We start from the raw sequence: 26,935 nt of genomic DNA on the forward strand, positions 1-26,935 counted from the left end.
ACTGAGTATTTAGCTTTTTAACTAAGGTAATTGACAGCATCATGGTAGGAGGTGGGGAAGAACAACGATCAGCTCACAGAATTTGGCTAAGAAAGGAAACAAACAAAACAATGCAAATAACAATTAAAGTAGCTACAGATATTAGTAAAATAAAAACACATTCCCAAATACCCATCTTTTAAATTACTAGAAAAAATGTATAGGTAAGCTTATAGCAAATACAGTCTTCACAGATTTTGGTAACTTTATTTGCATTTCATAGTGATTTTTAAGCCCTATATCCAATGAAACCATTTTCAAAAGCTCTATGAGGAATGGAAATTTAGATGTCTATTACCCTTAAAAAACAAAGCTTAAATTTCTGAATGAGCAAGATTCACTTTTGTAGGTAGAGGCCCTGCTTCTTCATGATCTTCAGCTTTAGCTCTAACAATCACAAGAGAAGAAGCTGGGTATCTGTTTAGCTTTTGTTCATTCACAAATTCCAAGTCACCATATATACTCAGCTTCTGCAAAAGAAAATCAATGCACATTAGCAATTGGTATAATTAGGACCTCTCTGAGTAAGTCTTCAAATAACAATTTAATCTATGGGTATTTGGTTTAAAAGAATTCTATAAACACCTGCAAGAATGAAGAACACTTTTACTTCAAAGTGTTATAGATATGGGATTCAGCTCCCAGTAGGTGGCCAAAGAAAATATTTCCACATGTCCCAACTTAAAAGACTTGGAAGTATAACAGTGAGTATCAAGAAAAATCATTCATTTAAATGGAGTTGTGTGGCCAAAGCAAGAGCACCTACTCTTGATGTTGGATGCCAGCAGTGATTAATCCCTTTAAGATCTTGGCTCTCTGAATGAGTGACCATAAAAGTTTTAACTTAACACATTTGGAAATGATAAGAGATATTTTAAAAGGCTGTGAGCAGAACAAAGAATACACATGAAACATTTTAAAACTTTTAGAAAGGTCTTCATAAACATATAGAAGGTCTTCAAATAACTACCACCATATCCAAGAAAATACTAAAACAAAAGAATGAAAGCAAAAACAGAATCAGTGCAAATGTCATGAAACTCACTGGGGTATACTGTCTAGTATCTTTTGAAAGTGGGTCTATTTAGATTAGGTCTATCTCCTAAAGACAGAAAAGCAAAGTGAAAAGTTTTTACTAAGAAACGGGATAGATTTTATTAATACATATGGCGACAAATCTCTGAACCTGTAAGTTAAAAACTGAAGTGACATTATTGTCAAGGCAACTGACTAGATTATAAAGCAAGAATCAGACAGAAGTGCTTGATGTTAGAAACAGTACTTTTAACAGATGCTGAATAAAGAGCACTTTCAAGAGTTTAAGTATCTATCAAACTTGCTGCATGGATGAACCCTGAGATTATGCTAAGTGAAAGAGGACAGTCACAAGAGACCACATACTAGAACATGTTTCAGATGTGGTCTGCTGCCTACTACTTCAAGGCAACAACTACCCTGCAATGAGGCAGCCCAGTACCTTACACTCTTCCAGGAAGAGAATATCTTCCTGACAAATTCAGTAGTTGATGGATTGGACATGGATCTATTAATAAAATGTGGCCTCCTTAAAACCCAGAATTAGTATGTGATAATTTGTTCTGGGGCACTGTTATAGAAAAACTTTCATAGCTCTATATAACAACATTTAAAGACCCTGAAACAGCAACCAGGAACTGTTTGAATGATTTCAAACATCAACACAGAAAAATCTATCTAGAAGAACAGGGAGAAAATCTGAACAGAAATGGATGGGAGCATATGCATAACCTCTAACTAGTATGTAGAGTGATTTTGTGGCTACTCTGCATTCTCAAATTATCAAACACTAAGGTAAAATAGAGAAGTTATCTAAGTATGAAGAAAAAAAATTACTTAAGGAGGTATTCCAGCAAAAGTAAAGAGGAATCCAAGAGAACAATAGAGTACAATAAACAGTAGCAGTTGAGATGACTTAGAAAATGGGAAGAAAGTTAGAACAAAACAAAAAACAGTTCCAGTAAGCAGAGATTTGAAAGACTTTCCTGGGAAAACTTTTAAGGAATTTAGCTTCCCATTTGTTTTTACAGGACTCTAATTACCACTGTATTTGGTTCTATTTTGAATATTTACATAATTGTTATACTGTAAATACTGTCTACTGGATTTTAATTTTTCAAATCAATCTACAGCAGAGCATAAAAGTACACATAAAGAAAAATTAATAGTTATATTTTACTGTCAAAGGTCATGACTAATGAATATTGAAAGGTAAAGCATGGGAAGGAAAGGAGGCATGAGGAGTCAGCAGAAATTTAAAAAGCAATCACTAACAGTATACAAAAGAATAATACACATTATAAAACCAGAAAGTGAAGAGATGGAGGTGAGGTGGGAGACAGTTTTAGGGAACTAAATTCCTCATCCTTCAGTAGGAAGGCATTAGATAATGTCTAAAGTTGGTAAAAATAAAAAATTGAACATAAATTCAAAAATGGTAACTACTTGGAAAAAAATTTTAAACTACTGTCTGTGTTATATCTGAGAAGTGAAGAAGAAACAAAATTTTATGTCACATGTATTACTTCTAAAATTTAAAAATAAATTCAACTAGCAATACATATTTGGGCTTTAGTCCTGGCTCTGCCACTTACCAGTTATGCAATCTGGTAAGTTAATTAAATTTATTCTAAAATTTAGTTTCTTAACAGAATTTGGAGCAAAAAGCCATTGTTTTATGATTGTCTGACTCCTTTATAAGACCTAATGTTTCTAAAAAGCAAGGTATTTTGGTCTTTTTTTTAGACAAAGAAAATAGTGTTTACTGTAGTTTAAGACAGGTTTTGCCCTACACTTAAGAGTCTTGGAAGTCTTTAACATTTATTCTTCATTGTATTTCTAATGCCTTGAACAGGGCCTGGCACATAAATGAATAATATTCACTAATGTGAATATTATTAGCAGACTTTTAAAACCCTTAACTGACCATGTTAGTTAGAAATCCGATAATAATGGTCTTGACAAATAAGTAAAAAGGAAGCATGCAGAAAATGAGATAACACTGAGGTAGCCTCTATATCACCATGTGTGCTATAGTAAATCTCTAGGAATGAATACTCAGTAGTGCTGAACCCTATTTTTATATGTCAAATTGACCTGCCTGACAAGGACCACTATGAGTGACAACTCTTCAACAGCTCAACAAGAGATCAAGCATCATACCATGAAGAGAAAGAACAGGGAAAAAAAAGTGGAGAAAGAGGATCAAAATCTTTTAAGTCACTCAAAATGACACTGCTTTAAGACCAACCAAAGAAATTAAATTCTTTGCCAACTCTTTCTGGCCATTACAATCAAATGATATATAATGAGTACCTACTACATGAAAAGCGGGCTAAATATAAATTATTTCAGAGCTTTCCTAAATAAGAGAAATTAAGCTGCTCCTAAGTTTCTAAGACCACTTTCCTGACCTTTATTACCACCATTTTAAGCTTTACTTGTAGTGACTGAAAAGGAAGCTTTTTACATTTCATGTTTGAACTCTAAGATACCAGGTCCAAATTTAAAAGACACATTCTCTCAGTAGATTCATGATTTCCTACAAACACACAGGATCATATATGTAAATAATATAATGAAATATAAATAACATTGCTCATAGATGAATTATACTTGTAGAATTTAACAATGGAGTCCCATGTTACTATGGAGAAGGGTCAGAAATAACTTATGTTCTGATAATAAACAATGAAAAGGCTTTATGAAAGTAAAATTTTAAAATAGGCGGCTTTTGGCCAAGAAAATCGAAATAACCTTTATGAAGTTCTTGGTTATTTTTACAGTAAACAAAGGAAAAAAATATCAGGGAAGGAATATTAATACTATAATATTTCAAAACAACAAACATTAATATGTTAGAAGTTGTTCATATGCAAAGAAATCCACTAAAATGACAATACAACAATAGGTTTGCATGACTGGATGAGTGACTTTTTTTCTAGTTCTTTACACGACTTTACAAGTTTTTACACTAAGTATATATGTTTTATTAATAAAAAATATAGTTAAAAACCATTATTTCCTAGTTAAAGTGTAGGTTCATACACAAAGTAAAGCCTAAAGCAGTGAATCCAAATGGCTGTTTTCCATGGAAACATACTTCCTTAGAAAAGTAAAGGCTCTTTGAGGGTGTAGCCATAATTTTGGTTGTTAAAGATAGGAAGAAGAGTTCTAGAGAGGAGCAAGAGAGTAACATTCACATGGCAGAAATCTGGAGGAATGTACATCTGGAGTCAACAGGACTGTGGTATTAATGCCTTGTTTATTTCATGATCACAGGTGTGGAAGTTGGAAATCAGGGGAAAGAATTTCTAACAGAATTAAAGCTACATAATCAAAACAAATTTTATCACAGCAGATACAACATCTAAAAGGAAAAGAAAGATTAAGAGTCATCTGAAAGGAGAGGAAAGGATCTCTAGGTCTATGAGGTGTAACTAAAACGACAGTGAGAGGTATTGATATGTCTAAACACCACCAAAAGAGGAGGTCATTGCCATTAAGTCAAGTAAGGAGGTAAGAGAGGAAAAACTATAAAATGTCTAAAGAACTCTTAGGATAAGAGAATTTGAGCATTCTGGCAAGAACATGAACCATGTGGTCCTGGTGATGTCTCTCTCCTAGTGTCAAAGAAGGCATACAGGAGATCAGGTCCTGATAGGAATCACATAATCAACAACCTTATTTATGATTCTATGCTAACTAAATAAACTTAAGGGTACTGGCTCTGAAGTAAGACTACCTGGGTTCAAATTCTGGTTCTACCACTCACTGGTATGTAACACTGGGGCAATCATACACTCTCTTGCTGTTTTCATATCTGGAAAATGGGCATAATTAAAAAAGCCATCTCACAGAGTTACTGAAAGGACTAAATGAGCCAATTCATATAAAACATTTAGAACAGTGCCTGGGAGAAAGTACTCAACATTAATCAACAGGCCTGGGAACCAGAATCAAGGTTGTGATGATTTATCAAGGTATATTCCACCTAAGACCAGCCAGTCACTCTTTCCTGGCAATAACCAAATCAATCTCTATGTGTATCTTTCTTTTAGAAGGGGTATGAGAAGGAATTACACTGATGAAACAAAAAAAGAAAGAAACGAACCGGCAGAGGATAGGGTGGTCAACAAGATTTTTTAGTATAGGTTTGTAGCTTGTTGCCATAAGGATTTAGAGGTACATGCAGCAGCTCAAAAGGAATAGACAAAAGCAATCTTTAAAATGGGTAATTTCAGCTTTATTTGGAATAAAATAATTAAAATACAGATATTACAGCTGAAGAAGAACATAAGTAGGTAACGTAGCAAGAGGATGTTATCAGTACATTCATATCATAAACAGATGAATTCTACAGAAATTTACCCATTTTCTAATACTTCCATAATTCAGGGTTCTTTCCAATTCTAACTTTATCCAGTTGGCTTAATTTCCCAATTTAAGTTCTTTTAATCAAGTCATTTCCTTACAGTTCTTCCCTGATAGCTTAATTCTTGTCTGCACCTGGGAAAGCTGTCTAACCTCTTCCTCCTCTCTCTGCTAATCCATATCTTACTACCCATACTTCAAAGGTCAGGTCAAGACTCCCATTACCTAAAAAGCCTTATCTGAAAATCCCAGCATATAGACTGTTTTCCTTAACAATTTGTACATTTATTATTTGTGCCACTTAAATACCTTATAAGCCATTGGAAAGACAGCAGACAGGAAAAGATACAGGAGTTGCAAGTTAAAAGACATGAACCTCAATACTTTACAATACAGTAATTCCAGCCTTAATACTTTCACAGCTGTGCAACCCTAGGAAGGTTACCTAGACTCTGTAAGCTTATTATCTATAAAATGGATAATAAAAACTGCTGTAGACTATTGCTGGACATGTAAGACATATGAAATACTTTGCAAATTTTAAAGAACTATGTATCACACATCATCTTAATAAAAAACATGAACTATAATATAATCATTATTCATTTGTAAATCTTACATTAAACAATCTTTATAGTCTATTAAGTAAGTTTGTTGTTCAAGTACTATGCTAGGCAAATGCTAACTACTTATTAGATGCTATTTTAATTTCCCTTTCTTTTCTCTTTTTCTCTTGCACTTTGGTGGTACCAGAGAATTGAAGATTACTTTCAGTTGGATTTGATGTCAACAAACATTATTATCCTGTATTTAGTTGTATAAGTAACTTTCTTTCCTTGAAAGCTAAGTTGAATCATCCAATTATAGCCTTTCTCCAAAAAAACAAAACTCCTTACCATAACAGTTACACTTCTCAGGCCAGTTAAATTTTAATTACCAAGGACGACCATAGCTTTCCATCTCTCTCAGGATTAGCTACTAGAACATGTTAACTCAAAATTATAAACACTCTAGCCTTACTGCTTCTAAAGCAGCAATTATTCCTTAACATTTTTGGCTACTAATTTAAAATTAGTGGTTCTACAAGCCTCATTTCTTATATATCACCTTAGAAACTGATGTCAACAGGTTTTTTTCAATCTCAGAGAACCAGGGAAAAAGAGACACTTTACTCAAAGAAGCCAATGTGTATGTCACTGTGGTAGTTAGCATCACGGAATACAGGGAACAGTGATTCTTGCCCTGCAAACCTGCAATTTTCATGTGTGCCACCCCCCAATGTGTGATTAAAACCACCAAATCTCTTATTCTATTAGTAGAAGGCCTTGTTTTTCCAGTTAAAGAAATAAGGCATTTAAAATGGTACATCACATGGCTCAGTCTTCAAATGGCCTAAAGGTTAGAATTCAATTTACCTCAGAGGGAACATACTGCTCCACAGCTGTAGCAACAGTTGCACAACAAATCCAGAGTAATACCATCACCGAAAGGACAAGAGTTGTGGTTAAAATCCACCCAGAGTTACTGAAAAAGATGAACAGTCATGTTAAAATTTTGTAATATAAAAAAGATTCTTACAACACAGAGAAGACAAATAGTGATTCTACAGCATCTTACTATGCTGATGGACAGTGACTGTAATGGGGTTTGTGGGGGGGACTTGGTGAAGGGGGAGCCTAGTAAACATAATGTTCTTTGTGTAATTGTAGATTAATGATAACAAAAAAAAAGATTCTTAATAACTAAAGGTAATCTACCTTTTGTACTTAATTTAGTAATACAATTAAAACTTTGTATGCTAACTTTAAAACTATTCTTAAAATTTTAAAAACAACTTACAGAAGGAAATATAATAGCTATTCCATTAGGTTGGTATGATGTCCTTTCCTCCATTTCTCAAGTCTCTGTAACATGGCTATATCACTCTTTCATAATTTAAAAAATCAGACAGGCTTTCTGCTGAATATATTAAGTTAAAGCAGAATACTTTCAAAGCTATTTTATAATTACTAAATGAGATAAGGCAAATAAAAGTGTTCTATAAATTGCACACTGCTATACAAATATTATATATTATTTTCAAGGTATTATGACAATACTTGCTTTAAGAAAGCCCAATATCCCAAAAACTTAGGGTACAGAAGAGGTGAAATGAAATGATCATTTGTTTTATGAAAGGATTCTCTAGCACATTTCAAATATTTAATTTTCCACTATTTGCTTATATTTCAATTTATAAGAGCGTATCTATTATGAGGTATTCTGTACCCATTATAGCAAATCTTAGTAAAGAGACAGTTATATTTTTCTTATGATTAAAATATCTTAAAGTAGAAGGCCAGTCACAAGAATCAGGAACAGGAGCTTTTTCCACAATGGACCTACTGTTTGCCAAACTATAGATCATGATTCAAAAAGCAGAAAAAAGTCAAGCTATTTTAAAATAGTTAAGAATCTAATTCTGAGGAACTGTGTAATGAACACAGGTGGCCCAATTTTCACATCTATGCTCATCCACTACTGCCTAATAAAAGATCTATACTTACCACCATAACCCATTCACTTGATAATCTGCCAGCACTTGAACATGCCGAGGAAAAGGCATGCACAGTCATTGTCTGTCTCCCAATAAAGGACGTGGACTTTAGAAAATGCACTGTATCTAAAAGCAGGGGACTCTTATATGATGCCTTGTTTCAAGTCTTCCAATTGGGAAGTTAATAGAGCAAAAAATATTTTTAATGAAAAAATATTCCCTTTACATACTCCAGCCCTAACTAAGGTATGGAGGAATTTCCTTCCAGGAAATAAGAACTCGTTGGAGGAGCAGAAGCATGTATACTTTAAATAAAATTCTCCTCACCCTCAGAAGGCTTGATGTTCCTTCCTTGGAGGGTGTAAGGTACCCACTACCCACACCTGCCCAATTTCCCCTGCCATCCTTAAAAATCCTTGGCATACCGTTGACATTTTTCAGTATAGAACACAAAGCCCTTCTTAATCTATAGCTTACTTCCCTCCCCTAGCCTCAAGTGTGGCCATGCAGATAAAAACAAAAATCTGACCCCCAACCCATTCAGACATACTTTAAATTAAAGCTTAATTTAAATATCTGAAGAAGAAATTTCTTAACGTAAATCAAGGAACCCTAGCAAGAACAAGATGCTTTTCTACTGTGAAAAAAATTACCTGCTTGGGTTTTATTACAGTTGTATGTGTATTACTTTTTAAATAAATTAAATATCTGAAAGCCCAAGTCTGGTAGGAAAAAGTAAAAAAGTTTTTTACTTTTGAGCAGCTAACATAACTTTAATAAAAAGGAATCTAAGCCAGATTTTATCTCCTGTACACATTAAATGAAGGGGAATACATACAGAGAGAGGCATCTTAAAAAGCCATCGCTTTCTTCATCCGTGAGATAGTTCCCATGTGTTTGTGAACTTCTCATTTGCAGATCTGTAACAAGGTACAAGTTTGATATTCGAATCCAAAAGCTAGTTTCAATGACTACTTCAAGACAAACACACTGTACGGAAAGAGTTGTTTTTATAAGTGTAATCTGATACATATTATAATGAATGCAAATTCCTCCAGCACACTAAAAACCAAATGGATATTCTACCACATTATGGATTTCCTATTTTATTTCCAAATTCTTATTGACATTGATGCTTTGTTTAATTACTTGTGGGCTTGAATAACAGGATATGGTTTATTCTAATCTAAAGTTAAAGATGGCCTTACATGCAGTCATTATCCACCCACCAAAATAATCAGAAAGTTAATTAAAGTAGTATCTAAAATAAGGTATGAGTAGTACATTTTAAAAGGTAAGCTCAGCTTTAGCTTGATGTTCTTTGTTCCTATAACATAAAATTCACTTCTAGCATGGCAATAAAAATAGAACAGGAACTCATAATTTCAGGTAGTTTCACTATGTGGTTAGTTTATTGGGAAATATCAGAGGATTTCATTAGTTCACACTCAAAACATTCTTCAGAGCAAACTAAATGTTTTTAGAAGAGTGGTTTTCAAAGCGTGGTCCCTATACTAGTAGCATCAACAACATCTGGGAACTTGTTAGAAATGCAAATTGTCAGGTCCTATCCCAGATCTCCTAAGTTGGAAACTCTGGAGGTGGGGGCTCAGAAATCTGTTTTAACCAGCTCTCCAGATCCTAATACATATTAAAGTTTGAGAACCACTGCTTCAGAAATTATCTGTTCACCTTCCATTAGTGTAAAAACAATCACACAACCAATTCTACCACAACCAGATTTGACTGCTAATGTTTTTATCCCAAGCTACTTAAAATAGAACTTACAGGACATTTTGTTTAGTGATGATTCTTTCACATTTGTAGGCTCCTGCTCCAATTGTGGTGCATACTGGATTTCTGGCTTAGACTAAAATGATAATGAAAGCAATTAAGTCATTTGTACTTGTTAAGCTTCTCTCAGTAGCAAGTTCTATAACACATCATCTCTATAAACATTCAAATTGAGAAAAAGTAACAGAAGCATGGTATAAAACAGAAAAACCACAATATATTTTAATTGCACTTCCTAAACATCAGATCCAGTGCCTTGCAAAGAAACAGATTTCTGGCATCATCAAATATTTAGTCAGTTTAGCTTCCTGACAACATTTTTTAAAAAAGGGGGACAAATTATGACATACAGCCATTAAATATCACACCCTGCAAAAATGAGTTCTAATTCTAGTTGCTCAGGAATAATTTAGCAGACTGCCAAAATTTTAGCTAAACACATATTATCTCATTTGAAACATTCCATTCTTCCCTAAGTATGAATAATTCATATATTACAGCTAAATACTCCATACTTTATACCTTTTAGGTAGCCCTGATCCTCTGGAGTGGGGGTTCCTCCATCTGAGTTACACTCAAGTTGACACAAAGAAAGAAACAGAAGTAATTTCATATCTAATCAGAAATGAATGAGGGCTCTGCTCTGAGAGTTAACTTAAGCTTTAAGTTGAGCACCTTCAGGACATGGAGCTTATTTGAGAATTTAAAGAGAGAAAATTCCTTCTGTGTTTAACTTATCAGATTAAGTACAGGTGACCCAAGGCTCAGAACAGTGCTAAAAATCACATACTAGCCTTGCAGTAAGCCACTCAATTAGTAGTAATAATTAGAAGGTTTACTTCAATTATTACCTGAGAGAAAAATACCAAAACATAATTTGTTGGCTGGTAAATCTGAGGAATTTACTGAATAAAAAGGAAGACCACATGGTAGGATGGCATATGATTTGTTGGCTGGTAATTTTGAGGAACTTACTGAATAAAAAGGAAGACTGCATGGCAGGATGGCATATGAGCCTTGGAACTAAAGTAACCTAAGTCTGAAGCCTAATTCTGTTAGTACTGGTAGGGTGACCTTAAATAAGTTATACTTGCAGTTTCCTCATCAATAGAATAGGGATAATACAACATTATAAAATTGTTTGAAGATTTGAGATAACACATGTATGTCTACTACATAAGAACCTTTGAGGAATAGCAACTATTACTGTCACATCACACAGTGAGTAATGAAGTAGGAGAAAAATTTCTTGTCTAGGAGGCAATATGCTTTTGAGCAAGCTCTTTTTTAAGAGTTATGAGGAAAAGCACTATAAAGAGCTAAAAATTATATTATACTGCTTTTCTCTAATATCCATATGTGAGATGTATATGCCCTATTTACACTCAAAGCACATTAATTATTCTTACTTCTCCTATCTAGAGGTTTCATTTTATCAATTTGACCACTAGAAAATTTAGAATACTCAGAGTTCTTATTAGGTAAGCACCAATGGGCTTTAGATAGGCTTCCAACAGTAGAGGGAAGGGTACACTGACACTGTGTCCTGATAACCCAATGTTGTAATGTAGGCCAAATAAGTAATTATTATTTGATGATAAATGTTTGTAAGTGAATGACTACATGGCTTTATGCCAAGACTTCAATTAAGACATATGCATTTACTGTTGTTTGTATTTAATGAATCTATGAAGCACAGTCATCACCTGGAATATAACTATTTTTCCATCATCAGCTTGAAGATAAAAAGTCCATGAAGAAGTTATGAAGCTCTGTGCAGAATCCACCATGTCACTCCAGAATGACCTTACCAGAGTCAGAGGGAAGAGCAGATGCATTTTTGGCATCAGGGACATAAGCTTAAAAAAAAAAATTTAATAATGAGAAATGTGTTATTTTTATATATGTATATTCAAGAGAGCAAGATAATCAAGACTCCCCAAATTGTTACTGGGACAGGGTATAAGCATTAAGTGACTCTACCATTATCATTTGCATTAGTGTAAACTCTTAGTTATCTAACCATGGTAAAGCTAAAAATCTCAGGCTACTTTAACTTGTCACCAAAGACACTTACAAGCTACCCATCACCTCTCTAACAACATGCTTTTGAATCGGGCCCAAAAATGTGGAGAATCTTGATACGATTAAATAAAGATGAGCAAGGCCTCAAGTGGTAGAGGGGAATGGACAAATCATATCATTCTCATCTTTAATGCTTTCATGTAAAATAAATCATGCTCTATTGAATATCAATGGAAAAGAGGAAGGGAAAATCAATCAAAAGAATATATGCATAAAATATGAGACATCTGATTTCAGGGCAGGATGAGGGAAGTTATTTATGGGCTGAATAAACTACTGATAAGATTTTAACATTAATTGGTATCTCCCCTCCAATCCAACTTCTTATTTAGCAGCAGTGGGCCCCTCTACAGCACAAGGGGGATACATTGCCTGGATTTTAGGGATAGTATTGGTTTTGCTATATTTTAAAAGAGACGTATTACTGGGTATTAAGGGAAAGCAGTTTTTAGAATTAGACGAATTTTAGAAGATTTGATCATAATAGAATTTTCCCACATAATCACTGTGAAATCTTTTCTTGGCTATTTCACTGAACAAGCATTCATTGAGATTATACATTTTAGGAGATCAGGGACCATGTGTGTTTTATTCATCAATGTATACCTGTGTTTAATCTGTGTAATCCTTCAAGGAGAAAGGTTAAACATAAGGTGGTAAGACATGTACAGGGAAAGGCACCCAACCCAAACTGGGGTGAGAGGTGGTTTCTAAGAAGGCTTCACAAAGGAAATGACACCTGCCCAAAGACTGACTAGGCAGATGGGGAGTAGAAGGAACAAAGGCATGAAATAACACATCATATTATAAAAATCAACAACTGCTCAATATGCATACAAATAAAAGGAAATAAAAATGGCTCTTCAAAATTATCTTTTCATTTTCAAAGTTAGAAAATATCTGTAACATTACTATAATAAGAGAAACACAAATTAAAATTGTAATGAAAGTGGTACATTACCAGAGGCAGGACGGAGCTGGAAAGGAAAGTCCCAGGGTATGGGATTTCTTTTTGGCATTGTGAAAATCTTCTGGAACTATATAGTGATGATGGTTGCACAACTTTGTGAATATACTGATCAACTACTAAAGCAAATACTTTAGAAGAGTGAATTATATGTGAATTATATCTCAATTCAAAATATTGGTACTAACTCCACGGAGGGTAATTCTGCTCTATTTCTCAAAATTAAAAATGCATACATCTCTTAACTCAGAAATTCTCCTCCTATGACTTTATTCTATAGATGTAAATATGCAAAATATGCAATATCACTTATAAATAAAAATGATTAGGAACAACCTACATGTCCACAAGTAAGGGACTGCTTAAATTATGATACATACAATGGAATATTATGTAGTAAAAAAAATGAGTAATGAGTAGATATTCCTTATGTACACTTACATTTTTAAAAAAGAATACATTTATCTTTGTGTATCCATGAAATACCTCTGTATTGGTAATCCCAGCTACATTAACAAAGGAAAACTGAATGTCTTAACAGGAGACTATTTGCTATATAGCTGACCCTTGAAAATTGGTTTGAATTGTGTTGGTCCACTTATATGTGGATTATTTTCAATACAGCACAGTATTGTATTTTCTCTTCCTTATGATTTCCCTAACATTCTTTTCTCCAGCTTGCTTCATTGTAAGAATACAGTATGTTAATACATATATAAAATATGTGTTAACTGACTGTTTATGTTATCAGTAAGGTTTTCAGTCAACCATAGACTATTAGTATAAAGATCTGGGAAGTCAAAAGTTATACTATGGATTTTTGACTACGCAGGGGACCATGCCCCTAACCCCATATTATTCAACGGTCAATTGTATACTCTCTTTATCTTTTGAGTTTTATATTATGTGACTATATTTCCTACTCAAAAACTAATAAAACGAAGAAACTTTTCCCAGTATGTTTGAAGCACAGATATGAGGGGTTGGGAATTATATGAGATTGACATAGAAGAGGTAATCAGGAGCCAGGCTGTGATAAGCGGTATGGACTTAAACCTGTGTATAATAGGGAGCTGCTGAAGTATGTAGGATTGGAGAATGACATAATGATATTTCCATTTAGAAAATAAGTATTTGGAGACAGATGTGGACTAGAGGTGGTAAAGTAGGAAAATAGTTTGGGAGTTTATTTAGTAATATAGATGAGAAGTGATGATGATCTTTGTTAAGATAATGGGAGTTGGGATGAAAAAAGAACTCTGAAATATTAATTTCTCTGAGCCTCAGTTTTTTCATGAGCAAAATGGGGATTACATCATCACTGGACCATGAAAAAAAAAACACAAAATGAGATTATGGATGCAAATACACCTTTTAACAATGAAGCATTATACAAAAATTATTCAATTAACTTTCCTATTTGCAAACACAGTTTGCTGAAAACTAATTCTAATATGTAACACTAAAATAGGATCAAGTGAGTGATAAACATTTCAATACAAGTCAGTACAATCTAGGCAGGTAATTTTGCAAGGCAGTATTGTTTCATACCTGTTCTTGTCTCAGTTCAGCAAATGGCAGCTGACTCTGGCAACCAAGATGGCAAGCATATTGCTCATCAGATTGGGAATATGCTTCTGTACAGGCTGTAAAAGAAAAACAGGCAAATTACAAGAAAAAAAGAGAGAGAGAAGGGAGGGAGAATAGAAAAGGAGGGATTTGGTATTTCATAAAGAAATTTCTTTTACGTAAAAAAGTATTTCATCAATATGAATTTCTAAATTCCTAACAGCAAATGGATAATTTTAATAAAATCCTAGATCATCTGCCTCCCAAAAGTGAAATGTTTCAGATATAAATCTATTTTTTATACACTCAGGGTCTATCTATATGATGACATCCATATGAGGGGATCCTCATAGTTAGCATTTGCATAGTGGAAAAAACATAGAACCAGCATCCTGAAGTTTTGGCTCCATCATTTGTAGGCTGTATATGTAACCTGGGCTGAGCTGTTTAACCTCTCTGATTACTGATTTCAGTGTATCTAAAATGAAAATACCACCACCTATGTCATAGGGCTGATGAATGTATTTCAATGATTTACACAAATATATATTACTATTAAGAACTAGATCAAACTTGGTTGAGAAGTGAGGGTATTCGTATGACAAGCAAAAATAAAGCAATCAATCTAATACCCTACATTCTGAGAAATTAAGCTTTGAAAATGTTCTACAGCAGGATGCTAAAGTTGAAATGAGTGTCTACCAGACATACTTGCTGCACTTAGTTCAGTAGAGCCATTTCTTTCTTGTGATACAACACTTCACCACTATAATAATTTTATTTTTCTTTCCAATCCAGTCTTGCATTTGTGATATACTTCTCAAAGGTATATAACAAATGAACAGCATTATGCACATACAAAGATGGCCAGTTAGGAGATTGAGCCATATAGGTTATGATGTCACAGAGGCTGGATTGAGTCATTGCATGGTGGTAGGGAGAAAGGCACCTCCTGCTATACTGAATAAACAGTGTAAAGTAATGGAAGGAGAAAATTCCATTATAGTTCTTTAAAAAAGTTAAATGTTAATTTTGTCCTGATTACATCTTTCTTTTATTAAACACGTCTCTTTCAGCAAAAGATAAGAATAGTGGTTTAAGAGATGATAAAGACTCTGGTTACTTCTTTTATTGGCATGACCCACAAAGAATACACTATTAAATACTGAGTCAAAGGCCTGATTCAGTAAAAAACTTGAAGCTAAATCAACTAGCCTATGACTGAAAGACTGAGGAAAATTATACTATCCATTGAAAAGGTGGTGATGAATTATGAGAAGGGTAATTACTACTGTATTTGTCCAAACAAAATGCTTGGTTAAACAAAGGTGTCCTATCCATGGTACAAAATAAACACCATCTCAACAAATCCAGGTATTCCCTGCTTTTCAAAAGTTTACATTTTACTACTTTGCTTTTATAAAAGATCTACAGCAGTACTACCTGTTTCCGGTAACTGAGAGAGATCCAAAGAGGATTTACTTTTTTAAGAAAAAAGGTGAAAAGCAAGAAAGCATTAAGAATTTGTTTGCAGAGAGGCAGTGGGCACCTTGAGCAAAGACAGTGGCCCCCCCAAAGCTCCTTCCCCAGGAACTAAGCATCTTAGCATCAAGCTGCTATAGCTTTGAACTGTGCCTGTGAGCATCTGTGCTTTATTGAAATTTCTTTTGTGTATCTGTTAGCAAGATGTGTACTAAGATATCAGAAAAGCCTAAAAGAGCTTATTTTTGGGGGTTTGGGAACACTCAAAAAATATTCCATTATAAATTACAGCAATTGTTCCATTTGGCTCATGAAAGGTTTCATAGGGAATGCTCTTCTTTTGGATAGCAGGGGAAACCTGTAGATGAAATTTAAGTACCATGATATTTTTAGCAACAGCTACTAAAACTCTAACTTCATAATAATTAAAATATGATGTATGACTAGTTTAAACAGCATGCTTATTAGTTTCTGAGGAAAACACATAATACATAAAAAGCATGGCACAAGTCAAAGAAAACACCAATGTTACATACTGCTGACAATATCAACACAGCACCTTACCAGATTCACACTCCAATTTGGTCCGATTTAAATCAGTTCCATCATCCACAAACTGACAAATTGAAAACAGCCTGCAACCTCTTTGACATGCATATAACTCCTCCTCCTAGGGAGATCAAGAACAGAGATGATTACCAAAAAATACTATTTTTCTCTCAGGGAAAAAAAAGGTAAAAAAGGAAGCAAAGTTAGTATGATTAATTATATAAATATATGAACTGTCCAAGAAAAATGATAGAAGTGATATCCAAGACTTTCACCATATAAAGAGGTTTTAGTTTCTTACTTTAAAAGTGATAACCCAAGAAAGTGAACTAGTGAGTAAAAAAATCACCCTTTTCCCATATTCCATGGTCATATGTTATGGACAAATTATGCAATTGCACTTTCAAGCAAATTTCAAGGAGAAAATTGAAAATAAAAATAACAGACATAATTGGACCTTTAACAGAGGTAGAAATGAGTAAGCTAGTACCTTAGAACCAATGGCATACTTCTACCACATGTTTATATAAATCATCAGGGTTCTCAGGAGAAGTATGACGACTAGCTTCACATAGAAGTAGTACCATAAAGGCCCCCACAAAGTGAGGTCACATCTATAAAAACGCTTACATGAAAGGATTCTTTTTTAACTTGGCTTACTTTAAACGAAAACACAAGTAAGACCAACAGTGTGACATATCAAGCAAACCATTAGAATTACCAGACTTGGACTAAAACCTTTTGGGTGACCAAGCACAAGTTACTTCACCTATCTAAAATCTCAGTTTTTTCATGATCTCCAAACCCCGCAACAATGCTGGAAGATAGCTTTGTTAGTACAGTGTCTGAGACACTGAAGGTGGTCAATAAATGGCAGTAGTGTTAATCATAGTAATATATTTTAAAAATAAAAAACAGTTATAGGCATCATTCTTTATGTGTGGGAGCTGATGATAGGATAGATTATTCATTGCTGGAAAATGTTAACTGCTTAATAAGACTAATGACAATGTCTTCAACAGGCTTTTCTTAGATGAAATACATATAGTATTTGAAACAAACTAGTTAATGTGAGAGAGCCCTCTCAACTTACTGTGTGATCCACTGTATACAAACTGGAAGGCACCTAATAAGGAAACAGCATGTGCAAATACCCGTTAGGAACCAATGAAACACAAAGGTATGCATTTCTTCCCAGAAGAAGGATTAGTAAAATTTATGCAGTAGCAGCAATCCATTAAGAAGTGGTGGCTGCAGTCTAATACTACACAAGCTTCATTATACAACTTTGAAGGTAGCACATTTTTGGACCTCGGTTCTATTTGCATTTGTTGTTAAGGAGAAATTGTAAGAATTTTAACAATTTAGATAAAAATTTCATACCTGAGTAGTTTCTGCAGGTTTTGTAAAATGGTGAAAGAATTATGTCTTTGAGCACCACCTATTTCCGTGTACCACACAGAGGAAGCATGAGCTCATCAGTATAAGCTACACTGCATGTCATTTCATTTTCAGATATGCTTTGTTAAACGAACCCAATAAGCCCTTCAGTGTCAGCTTCAGAGAAGAGTATGGCACGATGAAATGAGTCTAGGTTCAGAAACCAGTCCTGGTTTGAAGCCTCACTACTTATTCTGTATAACCTTGAGCAAGTGATTTAATCTCTCTGAACCCATTTCCCTAGTTGCACAATGGGGACATACTCATGTCAATCTTGATTATGATGAGGTTCATACATTTTTATATCTACAATATAGTATTATGCTATACTATTTAATAAATAGACATATCAATAATAATATTTAATGAGCACCCACAATGTGCCAGGCATTGTGCTAACACTTAATGTATTATACAGCATCTGGCACAGAGGATGCACTCAATTGGTAGCTATTAAGAATCATACCCTTATTCTAAGTAAGTGTTCATGTTCTAGATACTATTGTTTCAAGTAAATATTTCATGCCCTATATATCTCAAATGACTGGCAAGCTTATATAGAACATATCTACTCTGGTTTAAAGCCCAAGGAAATGATGCTCTCCACCAAACTGAATACCAGCTAAATTATTAAAACGAACTTCAATGATACTATCTATAGATTTTAGATACATCTTCTTATTCTGAGCTAAGTCCAACTATTCTTTCATTATCAGCACTACTGATACTATATGTACCAAACTGGCTTTATGATATATAGCAGAAGAAATATCTGTTGTGCCTACACAACAGATATATATTATCTTTAATCCTCACACTATGCGTTTTTTTTTTTCTACAGCTGACAAATTGAACTACACACATAGTAAAAATGGAGCTGGGAATGGAACCCAGGTTTGTATGTTTCCAGAGCCCACACACACAGTTAAAAAACGACCAGGCCAACTCTAATTACCTTTGTTATTAACATGACTTATGTCTCTTGTATTTGGAAGCAGACAAATCATGCAATTGCACTTTCAAGCAAAGTTAGAAGACAAGATACAATAATTTTTAAATTATGACTTACAAACAGGTATTCTACTTTCTTGCAACATATTTTGAAAAAGTTGTTAAAATGAGATTTCTATTTCCCATTTACAAATGCTAGACCAAGAGGCTTTGTGAGCTTGTAAATCCATCTAATTATTTATAACACACACTTTTTCCTGAACTGCAAAATAATTCAGAGGAAGGTCAACAGAATCAGTGAAATAAGCAAATTAAATTTTTAATACAAGTTTATTAATAAAAGGCAGCACAGGTAGCCAGTTTTAGGACTAAATTCCTACCAGTCCATTACTTCTTGGCTATGTGACCTTGGGCAGGTCACTTAACCTTTCAGAGCCTCAATTCCTCAATCATAAAACTTACTTTGGAGGCTGATTGTGAGAATTAGGGTAATAATAGGTGCAAATCTCTTATACTGGCAATAAAGTGGAGGAAAGATTACAGATGATTTTTGGAGGTCCGGGTGAGAATAGCTTTAATGATTAAGCAAAAAAGACTTACCAGTATCACATCAATTCTCAGCAAGTAGTGGGTATAGTGGGTATTATAAAAGTATCTAAAAGTTCTGGAAATGTTTACCCTTTCAAGTCATTTAATTATTCTCCCAGCATTCTGGTGTGCATACTACAAATTTGCTAGGAAAATCTCAAAAAAGGGGGGAAAAAAACCATGATTTAACACTAGAAGGATACAAAATAAGTCTGCCCAATTCCATGCCAAATCAATTATTGAGTTTCCTCATTCAATCTTCTTAATGATGAGAGGTTTAAAAGAAGAGAAGAAAATTATGCACTTAGAGGTAGTACAGCTTGATTTAAGTCTGGAAGCCAAAATTTCTCATTTCTCTCTCTTGATTGCTGTTACTCTCTGACTTAAAATTCTAGGATAATCCACTCTCCCACATTTTTTCTTGAAAACTGATAATCCTGATGCAACGTAAAATCGGACAGTAAACAGACATATAGAAAGTGAAGGCATTTTAGAACTTTTCATTTCCAAGACGTGAAAGCACTTGCGGATGAGGTACATACGAAATTAACTTCACTGGACCTGTCCTCGTGGTCACTTGGTAGACCGAGAGAGCAAAGAGGTCTAGCTACACGATTAGGTAAACAGCACAGAGAAGACGCAGGAAAAACAAGGAGAAAAACATCAACATCAGCAAAAGCTATTATAAAGCAAGGCAGCTGGGGAGGGGAAGAGATACCCAGATTACATATGGGGAAGGGTGGGGAGTCACCACGCAATTTAGAATATTGAGTAAACAGAGTTCTGAAGGAAGCTGAAAAAACAACTTGAGAAATGGAATGGAATTAAAGGAAAGGCAGCATCTGCGGGCGGACTGGGAGTGAAAATAGGGTCACTCCTCTCCCTAAGCTGTGATTTCCTCCCCACCAAAGGGCAGTCTCATTTCTTAACCCACTCTATGAATTCCTTCTGTATTCCGCACTTAATGGTTAAATTCTTTGCAGAAAACGAACTGCTTTTGCTCTAAGCCATCCCAGTCCCTAGTGGCAGCGCCTTGCACACAGTAAATCAACACAGGAGAAAAGCCCCTTCCTGTGCATCTCACAAGTTTTTGGGCTGACAACACATTTTATACTACGGTGTGATTGTCTACTTGTCTGTCTACCGAAACAGACTGCGATCCCGGCCCAGAAAGGAACTCCGTAAACATGGGTTTTGAACTAACCTTTTGTGGTCCTACGTATCTGCTCCTGACTACCCGCCCCCGCCGCCGCCATCCCTTACGCTCCTGGGAGGTGAGGACCCCACATCAATCATCCGTATCCTCCTCCTCCTCCGCGGAGCGCTCAACAACCTCGCTGTCCCGCAAGCTCCCACAGGAAAGGGGTCTTGTCTTTGTCATCTTTGTGTTCCCCAGCCAATTACAGGGTAGATGCAGCACTAACTTCCGCTAATCAAGCAGCAACAGGGTGCAGGTAGATGAGGGATGCAAACAGGAGGGACACAGGTGAGAGACGGCGGTTCCCAGAGCGGACAGAGGTGCGCAAGAGCGGAGACGTGGGCGGTTCAGGGGAGGGTTGTAGCCCGTTCAGACGGGCCCTACCTTGGGGTAGGTGTGCAAAGGATACGTCAATTGACAGGCCCGGTGACAAGAAGCCGTATCACCCAAGACCGAGTCAAACGCTTCCGCTGAAGCAGTTCCCGAACCCCCAGCCAGGGCCATGGTCAGCAGCAGCAGCGGCGGGAGCCCCAGTTGGGCCCCGACCAAGAGGCTCCACTTCGGCGCCGCCATTTTGTTTCCCTCTGTCACAGCAGCTCGGCTTGTTGCTGTTTTCTTTTCAGAGTTTTCTCCTCCTTCCGGGGCCAGCCCTTTCCCCGCCCCACGGGCCGCCGCTTCCGCCTCCGCCGTCGCCTCAACTCCGCCCTGACCCGAAGCAGCCAACTGCCGCCCCTCCACTGGGTCAACGAACTCCTCTTAGGTTGGCGAGAGGGGGTGGGACCAACCATCGCGAGTCCTAAAGCTACTGGCAGGCCTGCCATCCTTCCCTTCGCGGGGCACGCTGGGGCATGTAGTTCTCTGCGGACAGGAGGCGCACGATGCGGGTGGAAAAGTCGGTCTTGGAGAACTACAGCCGCCCTGGGCGCGCCCTCCGTCGCCCCTCCCTGCGCAGTGCATTCTGGGCAAAATGGTTTGCTGCGGCCCCGGTGCTCTTTGAGGGCTGGCAGAGAGTCTTCCGAGGAGTTGCGGCTTTGGAAGGAAGCGACAGTTTAATCCAGGCTTGGGTGGTCAATGGGTGCGCTGTGAAGGGGCCCAGCTACTGGCAGGGCTGCTTTTCCTGGTGGGTCTCATGTCACACCGTTGTTAGGTTCCCCTTTCTGGGATTCTGAGTCCTGAGGAGAGAGGAAGATGGTGTTTCCCTTTGCTCGGGAATCCAGAGCTCGACCGTCTCGGTTGGGACCCTCTCGCCACCTAGCAGTTCCTGAAGGTGGCTGTTTGTTGAGCACCCTGCTGAAACCTGAAGGTGGTAGTTGGGTGCTGTTCACTAGAACCCTTGCAGTTGCGGGCATGGAGGGGGTAGTTGTTAAGAGCGTCTTTGAAACTAGTGGAACTCTAACCCAGGAAAAACTCAACCTAGTTGAAAGAGGCTTTGTGAGTTACTAGGCTCAACCCCTGACCCAATACTGGGATCCCTTACACAGCGTGCACTTATGAAAGCTAGGCACCTCCAAACTCAGGAAGTAGATCGATGATTGTATACAGTTTCAGTTATTTGAAAGATGTTTTTTTTCAGGAGGCGATCTTCCTGTGAATTACACCCAAGAGTACTAATAGTTCAGGAATGCTTCTAGAGTGTATAGAACCCAATTATGTCACTTAAGGGAACACACATCACCGCAGTTTTGATGACGTTTTAGAATCTTACCTCTCTTGAGCAGAACACGCTGCAAACAAGTGAAAGTAGTTGGAATCGTAGTTGAAGTCCCCTAGCAATGGATAAATTCGTCATCCGAACGCCTAGAATCCAGAATAGTCCTCAGAAGAAAGATCCTGGAGGAAAGATTTACAAGCAGGCCACGATTGAATCTTTGAAGGTGAGAGGGGATTTGGGTATTGAGAAAACATACAAAGGACTGTGACAGCAAGGTGGTTGGGAGTTCTACTGTGGAAGACTTATGAGTTATTTCTTGATATGCTTCCTCCCCAAAGTGTTCCTGACTACTCCTAGTTTGTTTTTCCCATACACTGTATACTGGCTTCTATTTATCAGTCCTCACACTTCTGTTATGCTCTTGTAATTACTTTGGCTTTGTGTTTTGTTTTGCTGGCTGGTAGAACAGGCCTCCTAAGTTACTCTTGCAAAATTTTCTTGGCTCTTAGGAATATTAAAGTGTCAAATATGATTCTGTGTATCCTGTACAAACTCAGTAAGGCTGGGTACAAGATAATGGTATCATATTCTCATATTTTATTGTCCATAACTGTATCACAGCTATAGCTGAGACTGGGAAAGAGACTGTTTTAATAGACTGTCTGCAAAATCAAGCAAAGAAAAGGCAAGGAATAGATACAGAGAGGAAATGAACAGTCGTTCAGTGAACATAGGTTCCCAATTAATGGTAAAGTAACTATTTTACGAAAAACAAAAAACTGCCTGCAATTCCATTTGTCTTTGAGACTCTCTCCTACATTTCCTTTTCTGCTTCCTTTATTGGTACCCCTTCTTCCTCTAGACTCCTAAGGAGTTTGTGCTCCCCAGAGCTTTGTCACTTTTTACATATTTGGCCAGAGTGATCTTATTCATCTTATTCCCATGCTGATGACTGCCAAACTTGCATCTCCAGCCCAGATCTGAGGGTGAGAAAATGTGTAAAGAACTGATAGCAAGGTAGCGTTCTGAGTACCTGACATATACTTTAGTCAGACTCCTCTCCTAGATGTGCGCAGGCTTACCAGTCCCAGATTAGAAAGCAGTGAAGAGGAGTATAAACAGAAGCCCTGGGTTCTGGGCCTTATTGTTCAACTGGATGATCTTTATTAAGTCATTTCCTTCCCTGGAATCTTACTTTGTCCTCATCTATAAAATACAGGGGTTGAACTATATCAGAATTTCTTCAAAGGAGCACTGTTGTCATTTGGGGCAAAATAATTCTTACTTGGAACTGTCCTGTGAGTTGTAGGAAGCTTAATTCACATTCCTGGCCCTCAGACACTAAATGCCACTGTAATAGCCCAAATTCCCCTACATATTTCCAAGCAGCCCTTGGTTGAGACCTACTGAACTTTAGATGGTCATCCAAAAATCTCTCTTATTCTTGCAGTTCTGTGACTTTATGGAACATATTCAAATTTTTCAACTGTCTCTGTTTTGTCGGAGTATTCGTGGATAATTGTATACAATGGTGATTCTCAGTGAGGGATGGTGGTGGGCAGGATTGTGACATCAGACTGTCTGAAAAAAAATTGGTAGTAATTGAACTACACCTGCACTCAATTATAAACACCTAGATTTCAATATACCTCCACCTGACCTTTCTCTCTGTGTGCTCACAGTTGAGAATCACTGAGTGTGATGATGAGAGTAAGTCACATTGAGGGCATGGAATTAGAATGAACAGTAGGTGTATGGAATAACATCCCCTTAAAAGCAATAGCTTTTCTTCCAACCTTGTTCTTTATTCTCTGTATTTACTTCAAAATTCATATGCCGATTGGGAGTAGATAACTTAGAAACCATACTTAACTTTTTTCTTCCTTATATCCAGTTTTAAGTTCTGCCTCCTAAAAATCCTTCTTTCTCTTACATTTCTCACATTAAATTTAAGATCTTGTTATTTTTCTTCTAGAGCAGTACAGTGGTCTGTTAATTTGTTAATTTGTCTCCCTGCCCTTGGCATCCTCTGTCATTCTTCCCTTCACACTTAAGCCAGAGAAATAAATCTTAAAAAAAAAAAGAAAAAGAAGAAAATCTACTCAGGTCATCTCACTGTCTAATCCTTCAGTGATTTTTTCATTGCCTATAAAGACGTTTTTTTATTTGGCACCCAAAGCGCTCCATGACCTGGCACCTGCCTACCTCATCCCTTGCTGCTCTTCTTATTTACATTCCATCCTAGGTCAACCACTCCAGTTTCCCAAAGATGCTGTGTATTTTCACACCTGTACCTTTGCATGTGCTGTCCTGTTTGCCGGCAATGGCCTTACTTGCTTGTCTTAGGAGGTAATCTAGTAATTACGAAAACAGATTTTGGAGCCTAACTGCCTGTGTTAAAATCCCAGCTCTGCCACTTACTACCTGTGTGACCTTAACCAAGTTATTTAACTTCTCTGTGTCTTTCCTCATTTGTAAAATGGGATTAATAACTATTTTATAAGGTAGATACAAGGTTTGAGTGAGTTAACATGTGTAAAAATGCTTGGAACATGCTAAGTGCTGTGCAAGTGTTGGCTGTCATGTACCTTATGAACCCTATTTGTCCAGCATTACCTAGTTCAAGAGTCTACTATGGGGCCTTTTCTGACCACCCTTTTGTCCCCCAGATACAGAGACAATCTAATCATTCCCTTCTCTAAGCCATGCCTGTATCTTAAACATGCGCCCATCATTGCACTTACTTGTGCTGTATTATAAGTGTTTCTGTATGTGCCTGTGCCCTGCTGCACTCTGAACTTCTTGAAAGACTATGTCTTATTGAAATAAGACATAAAGACCATGTCTTGATTTTGATTTTTCTATATCCCAGTACATGGCACCTAGAAGTTTGGCATGTAGCAGGCCATAGTACATTTCTTTGAGTGACCAAATGCACAAAAATTCTAAAAGCCTTGTCATGGCATATGAGACTCTTCCTTTTCTGCCCCAGTGAGCCTTCTCATCTCATCCCCTGTAGCTCCTCATTCACAGGAATGCATCCCAGCCACACTCCATTTCTTGCTGTTTACTGTATAAGCTCTTCTCTTTTGTGTCTCCAGGGCTTTGACTTAATGCTGGTCCCTTTTCCTGGGAAGCCTTTCTCTTTGTACAGAGTGAATTCCTACTCATGTGAACCCACTCAAGTGTAACTTGCCCAGTGAATCCTAGATTATAAGTTTTGTGAGTACAGGGATCTGGGTATTTTATTTACCTCTGTATTCTTGGGCCTATCACAGTGCTTGGCACATATTAAGTGGTCAGTAAATGTTTGTTGAAAAAGTGAATGTTGAAATGCTTTCTGAGTTGTTTAGGGCAGTTAATCCTTCCCTTTTCAGTACTATTAGCACTTGGTTCAAATACCTGTTATAACACTTACCTTAGTATATTGTAACTATCTGATTTCCTATAGTTTTCCTCAGTCTCCTATGAACTCCTAAGGACTGGGACTGCAGTATCTTTATTATGTTCTGATTCTGCTGCAAGTGCTAACATGGTATGTGCTGCATTGTAGGGAAAAATATATTGAATAAACAATAATCATGCTCATTTGGGGATGCTCTTGCAGGGCCTGGATAGTAAACTGTTTTACAAATATTGTGAAACAACGTTATATCCAGCACTATGCTAGGTACTCTAAGGAATATAAGAGAAATTTAAGGTCAAAGATTGAGTGTTCATGGGACTTCCTATTAGGGGGATCATATCGTAAGAAGTTAATAAGTAATGATACGAAACCATAGTTGATCCATTATAAAATTGTTGTTTAGACAGTAAGGATTATTGAGAGGAGAGAGCTTCTGCATCTGTTTTTAGTGGCCAGAGTACCTTAGAGGGATGGAGAGATTTGATTAGGTAGAAGGAATTAGTGACATAACCATTTAACAAATGGTACTCACTGTTTCCTTTATACATGCACCCATGCTTACTTTCATGTGTGCACAACAACAAAAAGAAGTTGAGTTAAATGTGGATGCTAAACACACATAACGTAGGGGGGGATCGGGGAATGCAGTATAGCACAGAGAAGACAAGTAGTGGCTCTATAGCATCTTACTATGCCGATGGACAGTGACTGTAATGGGGTATGTGGTGGAGACTTGATAATGGGGGAAATCTAGTAACCACAATGTTGCTCATGTAATTGTATATTAATGATACCAAAATAAATAAATGGGAAAAAAATGTGAATGTTAGAGAGTTAGCTATGTCCACTCTCTTCCAAGTGACTTATTCCCACACATGAGCATTAATGTTTTAATGCCAAGAGTCTGCTGAATGTTCAAGTCTCAAATTCCTCATCAGTAACATCAGAAAAAATAAAATCTAACTTGCAGGGCTGTTAGGAGGGCTAAATAAATAAATGCATGATGAAAGGGCTAAGCATTGTGCCTGGCGTGTAGTAAAAACTGATAAATAGGTTCCCTCCTCTCATGTACAAAAAAGGAGAGGCTTGTGTAGTAGAACTAGAGCTGAGATGGTGATGATGGTGGTGATAGTAATAGTGATTACTACCAGCATTTACTGAACCCATGTCTATGGGCCAAGAAATGTGCTAAGTGCTTTACATTTATTAACTCTTTAAAATCTAATAACAGCTCTGTAAAATGGATGCTTTTAACATTTATATTAGATGAA

General features: G+C 36.6%; 2 protein-coding genes across 7 annotated transcripts in view; one reads left to right on the forward strand and one right to left on the reverse strand.

Annotated features, from left to right (window-relative positions):
* Window positions 1–226: 226 nt before the first annotated feature.
* Window positions 227–21,264, reverse strand: TMEM59 (transmembrane protein 59). 4 transcript variants are annotated; one of them, XM_037021798.2, is made up of 9 exons: window positions 20,992–21,264; window positions 17,524–17,556; window positions 16,446–16,551; window positions 14,382–14,476; window positions 11,485–11,637; window positions 9,773–9,854; window positions 8,823–8,907; window positions 6,864–6,972; window positions 227–509 (listed from the first exon to the last, which is right to left on the reverse strand). In XM_037021798.2, exons 1-9 carry the CDS (start codon window positions 21,178–21,180, stop codon window positions 354–356), a joined length of 1,008 nt encoding a protein of 335 aa, XP_036877693.2. In that variant the 5' UTR covers window positions 21,181–21,264; the 3' UTR covers window positions 227–353. The 4 variants fall into 4 exon arrangements, with proteins under 4 accessions (XP_036877693.2, XP_036877694.2, XP_036877695.2 ...); XM_037021799.2 differs by having other exon boundaries at window positions 8,823–8,904; window positions 20,992–21,263; XM_037021800.2 differs by lacking the exon at window positions 17,524–17,556 and having other exon boundaries at window positions 20,992–21,259.
* Window positions 21,265–21,552: 288 nt separating this feature from the next.
* Window positions 21,553–26,935, forward strand: part of TCEANC2 (transcription elongation factor A N-terminal and central domain containing 2) — a 37,011-nt gene continuing 31,628 nt past the window's right edge. Inside the window, exons 1-2 of one of the 3 annotated variants that reach the window (XM_017669053.3) lie at window positions 21,553–21,910; window positions 22,326–22,481. In XM_017669053.3, the coding sequence (XP_017524542.1) occupies window positions 22,380–22,481 (102 nt within the window). In that variant the 5' untranslated portion in view covers window positions 21,553–21,910; window positions 22,326–22,379. Of the gene's footprint in view, window positions 22,482–26,935 lie in introns of all 3 variants that reach the window. The other 2 variants (XM_017669052.3, XM_017669051.3) reach the window with 2 other exon arrangements.

Source organism: Manis javanica, chromosome 4, assembly GCF_040802235.1.
Source record: "Manis javanica isolate MJ-LG chromosome 4, MJ_LKY, whole genome shotgun sequence".
Taxonomy (NCBI): domain Eukaryota; kingdom Metazoa; phylum Chordata; class Mammalia; order Pholidota; family Manidae; genus Manis; species Manis javanica.

Excerpts from the sequence above, each read along its gene's own strand:
- TMEM59 (XM_037021798.2), bottom strand. The coding sequence starts at position 21,180 with ATGGCGGCGCCGAAGTGGAGCCTCTTGGTCGGGGCCCAACTGGGGCTC. Across the intron at positions 8,908-9,772 it reads ATCACTAAACAAAATGTCCT|CAGATCTGCAAATGAGAAGT; the intron begins GTAAGTTCTATT and ends TGTACCTTGTTA. Across the intron at positions 6,973-8,822 it reads TTTTTAAGATGCCTCTCTCT|TAACTCTGGGTGGATTTTAA; the intron begins GTATGTATTCCC and ends CATCTTTTTCAG.